Here is a 16,730-nt window from a genome sequence, read left to right on the forward strand (position 1 = left end):
AAAGGGTAGAGGACCAGACCTTCAAGTGGTGTAAATTGGCATAACTCCATTGAAGTCAGTGGAGCTGTTGATTTACGTGAACTGAGGATCTGGCCCTCAAAATGCCCAACTTAACTTTGAATTACTGTCCCTTGTTTATGCTATTTTGAGTCACAAGCCTTAATGTTACTGTTCCTCCTGGTTATATTTGTTTTATCACAGAAATAGATGAGGACTGATTCAACAGACAGTAACGCTGGAAATGCTTGCAGATAGAATTTCAACTGGAATAGAATCAATGGCACAAATTACAACATTCAGCAATATTTTAAAGACTGTGGTCCAGATCCTCAGCTGATGTAAACTGAAGTCAATAGAGCTTGGCAGTTTACACCAGCTGAGAATCTGGCCCTAAGACTTTGATGATTGCTGCTGTGAACCATGTAAACAGTGGGTTTTAAAATAAAGACTTTGTATGCTTCTAATGCCTGGTAACAAATGAATTACGGATTTCAAATCTCAGACAAATAATTACCAGAAAGTTCTTCATTCAGTCTTCATTCTCTCCTCCTTTCAAACTTGGCATAATAGATTTCTATGTTGGCACCGAGAAAATGCATGCCTGTTACTTGCATTTTCATCAGGATTAAATATACTTAGGTGGTGTAAACACACAGCGCCATTATAATCGATGGGGCTACACCAAATTAAACTGTCTGAAGATCTGGCCCAGGTAAGTGATTTAAATTAATCCCTATTGTGCCAGTGCAACCTTAGTTGAAAAATTCACTCATGCATTATTCCACTTAAGTGACTTTGGCATCCCTTCAAACTTGCACAATGTCTGAGTGGGCCACATAATATTTTTCATCTACATGATTTTAATAGCGATATATGAATTCTTTCTTCATTAGCTATTTTAGACAACCACCCCCAAAAGAAAAAAAAAACAAACAAAACTGAGCAACACTATTGACATCCCACCGAAACATAAATATATAAATTACAATTTATACACTTTTCTTTTAAACGCAGACACATACATTCACGGGCATAACACTGTGAACAGTACACTTAGTGAGGAACAAGCACAGACAGTTTTAGTAAATGTATTTCCAGTTTTGGTGCTAAATGTAATACACTGGGAAGATGATCGCAAACGGGATAGTGACTAATTCTATCCCTGCATTAGCAGTTGAAACCAATGCCTGTTCATTAAAATTGCTTTGTTCGGTTGAAATTGGACATAGCTATAGTGGGGGAGGGGATGTGTTAACAAAATCTCTCCTTTTTTTTGCTACATCTTAAAGCTCTGGAGTTCACTCACATTTGAGACTTTTAATTCAGGGTGGACACATTATCCTCAAGACTTGCTCTTTTGTCATGATGTACAAAGGAGAGAGAAATCTTTCAGTGGTTTGAGCACTAGCCTGCTAAACCCAGCGTTGTGAGTTCAAGCCTTGAGGAGGCCATTTAGGGATCCTGGGCAAAAATCTGTCTGGGGATGGTCCTGCTTTGAGCAGGGGGTTAGACTAGATGACCTCCTGAGATCCCTTCCAACCCTGATATTCTATGACTGAGACACAAAGGTGACAAACTGGCCCCTAGAACAGATTCATCTGACAGCAAGAGAAGCCTTATTGGAGATGTTTCATAAAGAAAAGAACCCAGTAGTTTATTTTACATGTCCAATGTGATAATCCAAATACTGTAACACAAAGGGCATATCATCTAAACCACCAGGCTGGGGCAGTTATTTTGGCTAACAGGGTAGCCATGATCTATATGGCACAGGCCTACATTTCCAAAGCAGCAGACAAGAATTAGGCATGTGGCTCCCATTACAGTCCCTGGAGGAGCTGAACAATTAAATTCCTAGGCACTTTGAAAATGTAGGAGTTGGTGCCTGAGTATCTTATCTGCCCTGCTATACCTAAAATATATTTTGAAGTTATTTGGGCTATTCAACTACAAAAATATGACCACAAAATGCTTTTTTTTTCTTTTTTGTTTTTTGTTCAAGAAAACATAGCAGGCTTTCTTAGGTATATAAAACTGTTAATTTTAGATAAAAATACAAACTTCACCTTTACAAAACACATATTTCTGTTGAATACACATAAAGCATAACATTTTACCAAAAATAAAGAATTTTAGGTTTTGTTCAACTATTTGCAGCAAGGGCTTTCCCATGCCACAATGACATTGTACAATGCGGATACAAGAATTTGTACATTTCACATAGCGCCAACATGTGAAATAAAAGTATTTGTATACCGATAAGAATGGCAATTGCTAACACAATATCACTATTAGGCAACTGGCATAAGTCTCAAAGAAAAAAAAGGATATTTGCGTGGATATCCTATGATTTGTTTACACACATCAGGTTTTTTTAAATGCTTTAAATTACGGGGAGGTTGGGAGACATAAACCAAGAAACGTCTAGAAAATTATGCATAGGTATACCATTTTTATTTTAATATATCTCATTAGTTTGCATCCCACTAGGAGAAATACCATAATGTTTGTGTTCTGCTTACTGTTACACCAGTCTTCTATATGTGTTACTGATAAATGTAGTCCAAGAGATAATAAAAAGCTAGGCAAAGAGTAAAAAGAAAGCTTAATAATCACTTTATGGTGTAAAAAAAATCCATTTAAGGCTCCCCAGAAGGTATTCTTTTTTTGTATAGACTTTAAAACACCACCAAGCAAGGATGTACTGTTTCTATAGTGTTTGCGTGGCATTTGATCATTTGATACATTCCTGCTTTTTTGTGCCTGAAGTCCATTTGTGTCCATCCATCTTCTTCAAGAAAGCAGGCACATTTCTTGACATAAAGCACCATTGACTGCTCTGACAGAAATCCACTATTCACTTAAGATTTTTGTCTTTTTTCTTCTTCTTCTTCTTCCTCTTTTATTTTTTGTTTTGTTCTTTTGGTATCCTCCATTCATTCAACTGTCTTACTTATTTTCTTTGTTTGTTTTGTTATTTTGTGGTTTTTTGGACAGGGAAGCTTCCTATTGTTTCACGGAGTGCTACAATACTTGCTTTGATGTCACATTAAACAAATGTACATTGTCTCTTTGTTCTCATAAAGTGTTCTTTTCAGCCAGTTTTTTTCACATAGGAGAACAAATAAAGTATACAGTCAATAAAGCACCATACATAGTAGGTTCAGGAATGTAACAAACCATGTACATCCATGTCCCAGAGAGAAGTTCTTTTTTTTTCTAGCTTATTTCACCTTACATCTGCAGGAGAGAAAAAAGATATAATAACTCCATGATTAGAATCACAGGACCTTTCCTCTGAGATGTCTTTAAAAAAAAACTATTCTGCATGAAATTCACTAACCTGGGACAAGAAGTTCTAAATGCTGTTTTGATTGAGTTTACATGCTGACTTTTAAAGTTGAATTTTACAAAATCTTTGCTTCTATCATACTACTCCCAATAAATACCTGTTAATCTGAAACAGGATATCAAGTTTAGCATTCTTTCAAAAAGATACATCCATATAAATGAAATCTGACATTGGGAGTTCACGTGCAAAAAAGTAAAAAAAGAAAAAAAAAGTGCTTGAATTATTAAATTCCCCATCATCCAACAGTTGGATACATTTACTGCAAATTCAAATTAAATCCCACTCAGAACACTAGAATCATCTGCAACTGTTGCAGCTCATATGACTTCAGATATTTTAGAAATATAAAATCAGTATTTAATTTTGAAATTTTACAGCTGTCACATCAAACTTCGCTACTTTGCTGATCAAGCCATTCTTTTGTATTGAGGGCTTTCTTGTTTTGTTTTTTTCCTACAATGTAAACCTTATAAATTTTGATGACATCCTATTTTTGCATCCTATTCTTCCTCTGAAAGCCCCCAGACCAATGAAGGGTTCTTAGCTCTCTGACACAGGGCCTTGTTACAGAAGAACAGGTGTCCTCTTGTTTTGTAAATTATGCAGTGATTCCGATAATTTCAGATGCATATTTAATCAGTCACCAGTTCGGGCCAAAAAATGTTTGATGGTCATGCATATAATAAGATTTACTATACACATTCTATGCTTTCACAGCCGACTGCTTGGAACATAAACCATTTGTAACCTGGCAATTCATTCATGCATTATTATGGGATGCTTAGACTTCAGAAATCAATAATGAAACAAAAAGCAGAGGAAATGGAACTTGAGATTTCCAAGAAGCTTAAATATTAGCTCCCTCAATAAATAAATAAATAAAATGCAAGAGGAGGAAGTAGCTGAAGAATGTAAGATGCTTATGGTGATGTGTAGCTTAAAGGGAAAATACCAAGCAGGTAGAATTATCAAAGCCAATCACGTCTAATCTCTTTGCAGCCTTGAGGTAGCAAGTGTCAAGATTTTGAACAGTGATTAAGCTGGAGTGATGATATTTGATTACATTTTCCATTACTTGTGCCATTAGGGTGTTCAGCATATAGGTCCTACCTGATTAGCAAATAGTTCCAGTAGTTTTTATGTTGGTTTTAACCTTTTTCGTTTCCGTTTTTTACCTGTTTCCCTAGGCCTTCCTGTTAACATAAGGGTAGGCTGGTAAAAAGCCCTAAGATAATGCATTTTGTTGAAAACTGAAGTAATAAACACTCAAGTTGTTATCTCTCACAGAATAGTCACAATCTTTTGCATTACAGGTATTTCTTTATAACTTCCGATTTTGAAATAATGTTTGCATAAGTAGAGTAATTATATAAAAGCAAAGGTCCAGTAACCCAAGATCGTGCTGGTGGTGATTGATCTGCCTTGTAACTACTGTTAGCATATTGTATTCAACATTTGCCTTCTGTCCCTGTAGTTTAGTTATTTTAAACTTGCCATCCATAACATTTTCTCCCCTATAACTATGGATATGAATCATTTTCTTCTACCGTTCTGATCATTTCCTTCATACGCCTGATTCTGAACTGACATCCCATTTTTCTCACATACGCACAAGCTTTTCATCTTGAAAATTCAACTGCTTAGTCGTTGTCCACAAAAAACATTTTGGAAAGTTGAGGTTGACTAGATAAGAGTCTTCTTGTATGGAACATAGAACAATTTACAAAAATATGAAAAGCCACCAATTTTTCCTAAATGTTTTGGTCCATTCGTAACTCAAACTAGCTTGGACTAAAATCATCCAGCTTGATTTACCTGTTGGTGCTCAATGAGAGCAAGTGCATAGGCCTAATTTTTCAGCTCTCCATGTATATTATAACTTCCCTGAGCGGCCTAGAGGAGGTTATAAGTAAAGCAAAGCATGTCAAGAGAACTTGAACACTCTTGTAAGACAAACAGCTAGGTAAATTCAACTGACATGAGCTTCTGAGTCCAATAAATATAAAACTGCAGCTCACAAGCCTTGCATTTGCTAGTGAGATGTCCTTTGAAGAGATTAGATTTTACACCAGGTGTCTGCAGGACATGGTAACTTCCAGCGGGTGTTCTCACCCAAGTTACAATCTCTACCAGGCATCTGACAGAAATTGTAATCTCTGCTGGAAACTGAGGCAAATTAGAGCCAGCACCAAAAATAGCCAGCCAGTTGCTTTCCCACCTCAGTGATATCAGGCCAACGGGCTGCCCATTTCTACACTCCAGAATAAAAATATAAAGGATAACTGGGTAGCCTGGACCTCCTAGACAAAGGTGTGTCATCGGGGGGAGGAGATAGCATCAAGAAACTTGCATAAAATTCAGGCCTGGGGAACCCTTAGCAAGTTTTCTATTTGTCAGAAATCCCAAAGCAGGGAAGTTTCACCTATTTACTTTCCTTATAAAAATTTCAGACACTTTGGGTCTGATTCTCCTGTTCCTAACACCAGTATAAATCAGCAGAAACTGTACTGAAGTCAGTGGGCCACATCCTCAGCTGGTGTAAATTGCCAGTTCCATTGATATCAATGGAGTTGATCTGCACTAGCTGAGGATCTGGCACAATGGAGTTATATGGTACAAGTGAGAGGAGAATCAGGCCTTGCGTAATCAATAGGAGTATACTCCCCTAGCCCGGTCAGAGTCCCTAGGGCAGTTATCGTATCCATGGGCACACACAGACTTTATTGACCAAAATGTTCCACAGCAAGAGGCCACCAGGAAAAATAAAATAGTTAATAAGAATATTAATGAAAAATGCCCAAACCCACACCAAGGAAACTGTCAAACAAAAGACTTTCAGATAGAGAATTGTGGCTGCAAATTTTTTTCATTGGGGGGGGGCGGAGAAATGGATGAATGTTACAGTTAAATAATAACAATAAAATGCTCAAGAGTAAGGAAATCAGAAATTAAGGTTCCTCGACCAACCTTAGCTTTCACCCGTAACCCTGGCCATCTGCTAGCTACTACCTAGAGACGCCCCATCCCTCCATTTATCGTTGTCCAATCTCTTCCTAACATAGAGTCCAGAAATCCACTCTCCCTGCCAAAACTCTACAGACAAATTTATAAACTAGCTAACGAGCTAGGGCCTGATCTCCAAACCCACTGAAGTAAATGGGAGTCTTTCCAGTGATTTTAGTAGGCTTTGGATCAGGCCCCCTAATCCATATGGAGTTAAGACTTGATCCTTCACCAAATCATCCTCCGACTTACATCTAGAGATTATAACATCTTGTGTTTTGGTTGACTGCAATGGAGTTACACAGGCATCAAACTGGAATAACCTAATGGTTTATCAGGCCAATTGTTTTCTCAGCAACAGAAAACACTACTTTATCTCCTGATATAGGCAAGACATCATACAATAACCCCATGTATGTTCTGACTGCAGACTGCAGAAAAAAACCCTGCCACAGATAGGCCAAAGATCGACCTGTACCTGTCCTCCCTCTACATTATCCACCATCACCAGCTGCAACACTGACTGCCTCACCCCCGGGTGGTACCTGCACTCCACCAAGTCTAAAACTGGTGTGTGACCCTTTAGGGTCCCCAGTGACCTGGCATAATTTAAAGTTAAACTGCCAGGCCGCTCTAATTTACACCAGGGCTGGGCCAAGGCCTAGGCAGCTTGCTCCATACCGATCTTCCTGAATGCCTCCTAGTCCCTGAGATCAGTGGACCTGGGTACAGGAGAGAACCTGGGCATAGTTTTATGAAAGCCACTTTGAAGGTAAGTATTTCCTCCCCCACACAGTCATAAATCCCCTTTTCTGTAATTCATATTCTCAACAAGCCAGGCATACATTTAATGTGACAACTGGCAACAATCTCTGTAAAGAAGGGTAGAGAAATGGAAACCGAATAAAGGCTGCAGTAGGAAACAATTTCAAAATTCCTTACTTTTGAATGATTACATTCTTTCTTAATGAAATGTTCTATTCATTTCAAACTTAGTTTTCCCTTTAGTAAAGTAAATTGTCAGCCTTAACTTTATCTCAAAAGGGTCATTACTTGATAGAATTTACCAGCAAGATACAAATAGTATAACCTTCAAATTAGTTAGGCAAGATTTTTATGTTATGCATTTTACGTTTAAGGGCTGCACTAACGAAACTGCTGCAATTTCAACTTTGAATCCAAATTCTTCTATATAACCCAAATCCTGTTTTAATTCCACACCTTTGAAACAGAGGGGTTCTCAGTGAGGTCAATGGGAGCTTTCTGATTTAGTTCAATGGGAGCAGGGTTGGGTCCACATTCTTTACTATAAATATAAGTTCCCATCTGATAAAAGTATGTGTACTAAAATAAAAGGATGACATACCAGTTTCTTCTTCTCGATAATCTGAATTAGAATTTGATGATGTACAGGTGCATTCCATATGCTCTTCTAACCTCACCAGAACTTCTTTTAATTTTGGCTTTTTTCTAACATATTCCACTTTTGCCACCTAAAAAAAAAAGAATGGTATTTGTACTTGGACACTTTAATGCATAACAGGAGTTAACACAGGTGGTTATATATCTATATAAGCCACCTCTATCCTAGTAGAGTGTCACATACTTATTTCATGACACATCCTTTATACAAGTTCAGCAATTCTAAACAGACCAGGTTTTTCCCCCCCAAGAGCTTGATTTCCCATTCATGGGATTTGAGCAATTCTATATTTCAGGATTTTTCTAAGTCAAGGTAAAGTTTCATATTCAGTCTCAAATCTGCATTTGCTACTGAATTTACAGATTATAATATATTTTTCTCTCTACAACATTTCACCAGGGTTATGTTGAACTACTCATTGTTTTTAAGACTAAGGCAAACAGCAAAGACATGGAAAAGCACCAGTGCTGTTTGAGAACCTAGATCTTAATGATATCTCATAAGGGATGCCTTCTCTCTGTCCTATAAGCTTCTTGCAGGATCTCTGGTGAATGAGAGCTCACTTACCTTTAAAGGAGAACTAGGAGGAAAGTGAAAAGGAGATTAAAAGCTTTTTTTAAAGTCTTTGCTGAAATACATCCATCTTGCTTGATGTTCTCTCTCTACTGTATGGAAATGTTCCCTCTTCAGATACACTGAGTACATATTTCACTAGCATTTAGGTTCCAGGTACATTTCAGGTTCAAGTACAAGTACAGAACAAACAGGTTCTAACACCGTTTGGTGGGCTAGCATGGACCATATTCTAGCTCAGGAAGACAGCTAAAATAGAACACACATTTTAAATCTTGTTCTAACATGCACTGGCCCCATCCACATTAGCCAACCTAACCTTCTTAGTGCCCTGTGCAACCACCACTGAGATTAAACCTGAGTGAAACCAATATAGATAGGCTCTTGTATTGAGGGAAGAACCATACCCAAAGGGGAATCTTCTTGCTGCTTTGCTTTTCAACACTGCTCGGCACTAGGAAGACATCCAAAATGTGCCTCCCATTTGCCTGTAGGGGGCTATAAACATGGGCTGTCATGGAGAGCAATAAAACCAAATAGTGTGGATACTGTATTATTTTATATAAATTAAAGACAGAGAAATCGAGAGACTGGGTCTCTGATCCCTTGCACAGCCCAGATGATTGACACACATGTGGTGCTTTGAGGACATAGCACCAGTCAATCTGTATATCAGTGAAATAGGCAGGGTTGTTAAAAAATGATCAGTGTCCAAAAATTTAAATAGACCCTTTTCCTAATTGCGTATGGATTTGTTTGTTGGGAGTTTTAATGCTCCTTGATCTTAGCATTGAGAAAACATTGACCCTCTGTCTTTCCAAAAGTGGCAAGTCGTTCTCCTAACATGGTGGGGATTATACTTCTCAATTGTCAGAAACCATCCTTTGGCTTTCTAGACACACATGACCAATGGACATCTGAATGAGAGTGAAATACTGGGCCTTGTTAAAATCAGTGGGAGTTTTGCCCTTGACTTCAACAGAGCCAAGATTTCAAACCCACATTTCAGTCACTGCCTCCTTTGTCAACAAGATCTGGAACCTATTTGCATTTACCCAGCAAACAATAGTTCTGCACAGACAGATGCAGCAGTTAAAATGTCCACATTAAAGACATTTTCTGAGGCTGTCAGATTTCCATACAGAAAGATTTAGAGCTGGCTCTAACATGTCAGAATGCTCTGCTGAAGGGTCAACTATGGGCCACAGCAATATGTTTCAGGCTCTTCTATCAGAGTATAACTCTAGCAAGGCTTTGAATGCAAAGATTTGAAAATGTATGGTACAACTGAGTCACCCAGCATCAAAGGATGACTAATTAAAATTCACAATAACAAACCGGGATTAAGACCTCTATAACAAGAGACATAGAAAGCGACCCAGCAATTATGAAATGGCTTTTATATCTGCCATGCTTATTCCAATTGTTGGAATTAACCAGCGTCATCAAAAATTACTTGCCACTAAAACTGTAATCTAACTTTATTTTAGGCCATCTCTATTTTTTTCCAAATTGAGATGACTATATATACAGGCCTTCCACCCCTTACTTTGTACTACATACACTGGAAGATGTAGGAGGAGATACTTAGAGACTCTGTGATGATAACCTACTTCACATTGACCAATTAAAAGCTACAGTTTTTAGTGAAGTGCACTGTAGACTAAAACAAACAAAAAAGCATCCCCCAAACTCCTCTTTCTCCTTCAGGCAACATAAGTGAAGGTTGAAGATTTATAAAGTGTTGTAAACATTAAAATTTCTCAAGTTAAAGCAACATCAAATGCAATTAAATTCCTAAATTTGTGTTGTCTCATAACACTTGCTGCCACCATGGGATCTATAATTAATGCTAAGCTAAAACATTAGGTTCTGGGCCAGATTCTCAGCTGATGTAAAATGCCATGGCTATTTTGACATCACAGGATCCAACTCAAGGTTAGCATTCTTTTTCCCCCCATCCTGTTGCTCGCAAGAGAAGGATAGCCACACACTATTGTGTACTACCCATTGCTTTGAAATGGTTAGTCCTCACCAAACCATCATTTCAACATGGACTTCTTTCATCTTTCTCTAATGCAACAAAACCAAGAACCTTCTACAACAACAAAAAATATTACTTATAAAAACGATGGGGGAGTTAAGATCCATTTGTGGGTTTTTTTAATCTCCCCCAAATATTACATTTAAATAATTGTACCATAATAGGTAGGTTAGGGTCTATGCTTTGTATCTTTATGGTCTCTATTCCACATTCCTATTGTGTGTGAGGAGGGAGTGTGGAGAAGAGGGGAAAGAGTGTAGAGGAAAGTTATGTTGCTCAGATAAAAATATCTGGTCTGGTGGGAACACTTGATGGTATCCTCAGCTCCAAGGGGAAGGCAATGTTTCAAATTGTTCAACAGTGATACATAAAGAATGGTAATGAGTTTTCCCAGGCAGGCTGCAATGCAGAATCTCATGGAAATCAGGGACTCACGCATAGGAAAAAGGCAGGACTCTGGGCATGAAATCCCTGAGAACCCCACCAGCATAATAACAAAATTAATTCTGTACAAGAACTTACAAGAAACCTCTCAGCATGGGAGATGACTTTTATTATAACACTCAACAACAACAAAGCCCACTTGGATGGTCCCTGTTTAACATACCAGGCATGAAATAAAATCCTGAATTAGGGCACTTTTCAGAAATCAAATGACTAACAAAGGCATCAGTTTGCTCTAGCTCAGAAGTGGATTAGCAACGGTATGATGGAATGAAGCGCTATGGACCCGGGCAATTCTAAAAATTGCAACTGAGGGGTCAAGTTAAAGAACGAAGACAGAGGTCTGTTGGGTTTTAACTAGACACAAAGAAGTCATCTGGAGTGAAACTACTGCTCAAGCAAGGTGCATTTGCCTATAGTAGGTCAAAAAGTCATCACACAATTGTGTTTTATGGAATAAGAACGATTATAACACTACCTGTTATAGGGTTTGTAATTGCTCTTAAAGGGAAGTTAAAGATCAAGTATTGCCTGGTCACATTTCAGCACAAAACAAGAGAATATTGAAAGATGTAGTCCCCAGAGGGACACTGGGAATATTATGATGATGCAAGGCATGATGGGAAGAAGCATCAGGGAATATAAGGAGCAGCTTTTCCTCAGAAGAGGAGAAACCGGGGAGAGATCAGACCTGATGTGTGGCTCTTCACCAAGAGGGCAGAGGAAACAGCTTGGAAGAGGCTGTGGCAAGGACCTAAGAGAAGGCCTAGTGAAAGAAACCCAGGGTAGTAACAAAGCACATGAAGGAAAAAGTATAGAGTAAAACAGTATTGCTGAGGGCTTGAGGCCTGATTTTGGCACATAGTCTGGGGGCTCAGACTGGTGCTTCCAGAAAGAGTAGGAAGAACTCCCTTTTTCACTCCCCTGCATGAAAGGGGAGAGAGCTGTGGCCCATGGTGGACCAAGGAAGGAGCCATTTAGCCCCGAGTCACAGGAAAAGAGAATACTTCGCCCAGTGAGGACAGAGGATCTGATTAGCTTTGCCTCAGGATGGAGGATTGTTGAACCTGGGGAGAACCAGAAGACCATTTTGCTTTGGATTCGTGTGGTTGCCCTGGAAGGGGAGGACTTTTGTTCTGGCTGGAAGCACTAAACCTACCTCAGAGGGAAACTACGGCCTGGCCCTGGACACTGGCAGGGACACTGAAGAGATAAGAACCCACCACACTCCTCAAGAAATGCTTTGTTACAGATGGAGTCTTGCTACCTAGATGTCCATGGTCCCTAAACCATACATGTGTGACCCCATGGACAGCCTACCAGGATATGCATGATTAGTCCAGAAGGTCTTGCTGGCAGAGGAACCACTACAGTTCCATTGGACAGTGTAGAGGAGGCCAGATAGGGGAGCTATGCAGACTTTGTGAGTGTAGGCTTGCTGGATTTACTGCTGTAGGGACTCACCAGCCAGTGACCCCTGCATGTGATGGGGGATACAAAGACTGTGGAGGCTATCATCACAGTTACCAGGCTAGCTGCACCTCTGTTTCCTTTCTGGTCTCACTGAATGCATCTGCTCTCTACTATACTATACTAGTTCTTATACTGCACTCATCACCACAGTATCTGAACACCTTCCAGCAGTGCACCAAGCAACACACATCTGTCATGTATCCCAGTCTTCATACCTTAACCCATGGCGGAGTGGAAATCTGCATTTCTCCGTCTCTTACACCAGGCCCTGGGCTACAGCACTCTGTGGAGCAACCATTCTTACCCAGCAGGTCTAACTGAACTTGGGTACCTTCAGTTCTTTCCTTCAGGAGTCTAGTGATATCCAGGGATCAGCCAGCCTTCTTAAAACCAAAGTATTGTTTCTTTTAACAGAAGGAACAAGACATTGCAAGAAAAAGAATTTTAAAACAAGAAACACTCTATCTGCTTGTTTGTCTTACCTAAAGGCTTATCATCCTTTGACGGTAACGGAGGCAGATACCCCCATCAGGTCCCCGCATCTCAGTCTGCTTCTCCTGGGCAACTACCCATTTCTCTTGAGGAAGTGCTCCTTTTTAAACAGTGACAGTTCTTTTGATCTCTTGCATATCTGCCCTTTCCTGCCCTGGCACTGTCTCTGAATGACTCTCAAGTGTTGGTTTGCTGAAGTGGCTTATCTCGGGCTACTCTTTCTTTTCCTGCTTGTCTTTCCCAGCTACCCCCTGTTGAATTACACCAGCATATCCATACAGTAAACATCCCATTAACCAGGTCAATGTGCCATATTCATAAATTAATGCAGAGCAGCTCCAAATCCATCACAGCTATTACAGCTAAGGATAGTGGATGGAGCCCTTCTGCTATTGCTCCACAGATTGGAAAGGAAGATTGCTCCCTGCTGTTCCTGCGGAGATCCCTAGCACCCAGCTCAGCTACTCAGGCTTGGCATTGGGAACAGGATTTGCTCCATAATGTCCACATCTGCTGTCTTGGCTAGGAACACACTGGCAGATCTGCTGAATGGAAAGATGTTTTCTTTCACGACTGCTATTGGGCTGACCCAGTTATGTAAACTTCAGGAAATGCCAAACAAAGGGATATTCCAGGTCCTTGGGCTGGTTAAATACTTCATCTACCTGACATATTTCTGGAACGAATATAAAACCAATGGAACCTCTAAGCATTATGAATTGAGTTTTCTTGAGGCAACAGGCACAGTTAGAGAAAATACTTCCCCAAGTGACATTTAAAAAAAAAAAATCACACTCCACCAGCTGGCACTAGGGAGCGATTGGACTCCCTGCCATGTGCTAATCACAGAGGAATTCCCAAAGTCAAAATTCTGCAGGACTGAGCAATTTTCTTTTGCACCGTGGTTCAGTTTGCAGTAGCCTGGTCAGCAAAAAGAACAGGAGTACTTGTGGCACCTTAGAGACTAACACATTTATTTGGGCATAAGCTTTCGTGGGCTAAAACCTGCTTCATCGGAAGCATGCAGTGGAAAATACAGTAGGAAGATATATATACACAGAGAACACGAAAAAATGGGTGTTGCCATACCAACTATAACAAGAGTAATCAATTAAGATGGGCTATTATCAGCAGGAGAAAAAAAATTTTTGGAGTGATAATCAGGCTGGCCCATTTCCAACAGCTGACAAGAACGTATCAGTAACAGTAGGGGGGAAATTAACATGGGGAAATAGTTTTTATTTTGTGTAATGACCCATCCAACTCCCAGTCTTTATTCAAGCCTAATTTAATGGTGTCCAGTTTGCGAAAGCTTATGCCCAAATCAATTTGTTAGTCTGTAAGGTGTCACAAGGACTCCTTGTTCTTTTTGCTGATACAGACTAACACAGCTACCACTCTGAAAACTGGTCAGAAAAGATACTCAGAGGTTCAGAAGAAGAAGCGGTAAACACTTCAAGTCTGCTCCAATTACTGAATCCTTGAGTATGTTAACATAAAAATACAAGCAATAGAACTTGTGCTCATAAGCATGTGAGGGTCAACGAGGGAGAATGACTTTAGAACAGGCATTTCATTTCAATCACACGGATGTTCTTTCATGCTAGGTATGAATAGATTGTTTAAAACATATTCCTGTGGGGAAAGGGAGACACATCTGACATAGGTGCTCTCTGTGTTGCCAAGCAGCAGACCCACTTCTCAGACCCTGCTTTTTGTTGATCGCTTAGCGAGGAAAGAGATTCCATAGTATCAGGTGGCTTTTTTTTAAAAGCTAAGAATAAAGGATCACAGTGTGATTCTTAAAACCATTGGCTGCATTTGGAGGTAGGGAGATTTCAGAGGGGCCTGAAGGCAGAGGGAGCCCCAAAGGGAGCATATCCTGGAGCATGAGCTGTAGCACCCTCTGAAGGGGTGCAGCCTGTGCCCAGCTGTATTAATGCCAGCCAGGTCCACTGGCTCATGCGGGAGTGGAGAAAGGTCAAAGCACCCCTGTTCCCCTGCCCCTTTGTGGGATGCCAGTGCCACCAGCAGTGCTGGCCCAGAGCACTGCTTTGCTCCCCAGCTAGACTGCAGCAGCCCCCTGCCTGGTGTACAAGGGGTCTGAACCAAAGCATACTGAAGTCTATGGGAGGCTTTCCATTGACCTCAGTGGCCTTAGGATCAAATCCAAGGACAGGAATGTCCCTAACACCTGCACCCACCTTCACTGCACCTGCATTAAGTCCTTGCACTCCAGCCCTAACACTCTGACTTATTGATAAATGATAACTTTGTCCACAAGGGCATAATGAAACCTCCTTTGCTTTGGCCTGTGAGATAATACATCTGCAAACCCACTCTCTGACCTTTCTGGGTGGACATTTTTGCAGTGTGACTAGGCATGCTATGATCTCACCACCTTGTCAATGAAAGGGGAAGGAGGGAAGCCCTTCCAGTCCTAATCAAAAGGGCGCTTTTATCCAGCCTGACATCATGGAAAAAACAAGACAGCTCTCAACTGCATTCCAGGAATAACCCGGACAAGCCCCCCAAAACAACTCCTACCTTTCCTGGGACCCTCATGCAGGCCTTTGCTAGATAATGCCATGCACACCCACTGAGCTCGAAATACAAGATTTCCAAAAGGCTCATCCAACAATTAATTATATCGAAGCCTATGAGAGAACCGACTCTGGAGGAAACAAATACAGATTCTGTTCAGAGATTTCTGATGTGACTGTGGGGTCAGCGGGCAACCTCGACAATGAGCATCCTGTTTCTGTTTGACCTCTTGTCCTTCTTGCTACTTAATTACTGTTTGGAGCAGGGGACTTGCCTTGGAATTTTTTGAAGAACAGGCCGACGTGTATATCGATACCATTGGTGTCAACTTATTAATGCTGCCATAAAAATCATCTTGCCTGATAGGGTTACTTTTAACTTACCCCAGTAATACAATGAATGTTATCCTGAAGGGACCAATGCTGCATCACTGAATTGTGTGAGACAGTGAGGCAGATTCCTTGGCGCAGTAATGGTGGGGAGATGACATCACTTAAAGCTGCTGCCTAAGTTTTAAACTCTATCACTGGCTTATGTTCCATAATGCATCCTATGCCAGTGGGGGATTGCTGTGGCAGACTACCCGGCTCACGCACTCCTTGCCCCCTGCAGTTCAATGGGAGATGGAGGAGTGGAGACTAGGCTGTGGTACAGATGCACCAGCAGGGAATTCTCATCAGCCAGGGAAATTCTCTGCTCGGCATATGCAGCCTGATTTTCACCTCTTTGCACCATGTCAGCATATTAATGAGAAAATCTGGCCCAGAGAACTCAGTGGAAGCAGGACTGGGCCCAAAGATGATAGCATTGCCCTCACCAGTGACATTATGGTTACAGGTGGGGAGGCACTTTCATTCTAAGTCTCTATTTGAAATGGCTTAAACTTTGGGGCTTAGACTTTTCCACTTTGTTCTCAGCCCAGCAGTTAACTGTGTTGTCCCTGTTTTTTTTTCTTTTTCTTTTTTTTTTTTAATTATATTTGTAAAGCGTATCAAGATCCACAAAGGAACGATGCCATGTAAGTGTAAAGTTAATTATTTTTGGAAAGACTGAAAAAATCTGTTCAGATGTTTTCCAGCTTATCAGAGTGTGAAACTGTTCTTCACCCCTTAAAAAAACCTCTGCTCAGACACTTTTTTGTGGGTTCAGATAATTCATAATTGGTTGGGATGTCACACTTTGTACTTGGAATGTGCGATGACCAAATAAATGTGTTAGCAGCACCTCTTATAATTACTCAGTAAACCACAGTGGCTGCTGCACTCGTTATATCCTCCCAGGCAAATCCATATTTGAGTTTTTAAAAAACAGGATTTTGACCTTAGAATTTACAGTTAAGCATGGGGCCCAGAGGTTAATGAAACGTGATTCTGATCTCACCC

General features: G+C 40.3%; 1 protein-coding gene across 4 annotated transcripts in view; it reads right to left on the reverse strand.

Moving 5' to 3' along the window:
* Positions 1 to 1,483: 1,483 nt before the first annotated feature.
* The window catches only part of PDGFA (platelet derived growth factor subunit A), a 29,652-nt gene continuing 14,405 nt past the window's right edge, over positions 1,484 to 16,730 (reverse strand). Inside the window, exons 5-8 of one of the 4 annotated variants that reach the window (XR_004002423.1) lie at positions 7,722 to 7,848; positions 4,463 to 4,545; positions 3,344 to 3,457; positions 1,484 to 3,240 (exon numbers count right to left, since the gene is read on the reverse strand). Coding sequence is in view for 2 of the 4 variants with exons in the window: in XM_030578686.1 (XP_030434546.1) it covers positions 4,490 to 4,545; positions 7,722 to 7,848 (183 nt within the window). In the remaining 2 variants the exon portion in view is untranslated. The remainder of the gene's footprint in view (positions 3,241 to 3,343; positions 3,458 to 4,462; positions 4,546 to 7,721; positions 7,849 to 16,730) is intronic. The other 3 variants (XR_004002424.1, XM_030578686.1, XM_030578687.1) reach the window with 3 other exon arrangements.

The sequence above is a fragment of the Gopherus evgoodei genome, chromosome 10, assembly GCF_007399415.2.
Source record: "Gopherus evgoodei ecotype Sinaloan lineage chromosome 10, rGopEvg1_v1.p, whole genome shotgun sequence".
NCBI classification, from domain to species: domain Eukaryota; kingdom Metazoa; phylum Chordata; order Testudines; family Testudinidae; genus Gopherus; species Gopherus evgoodei.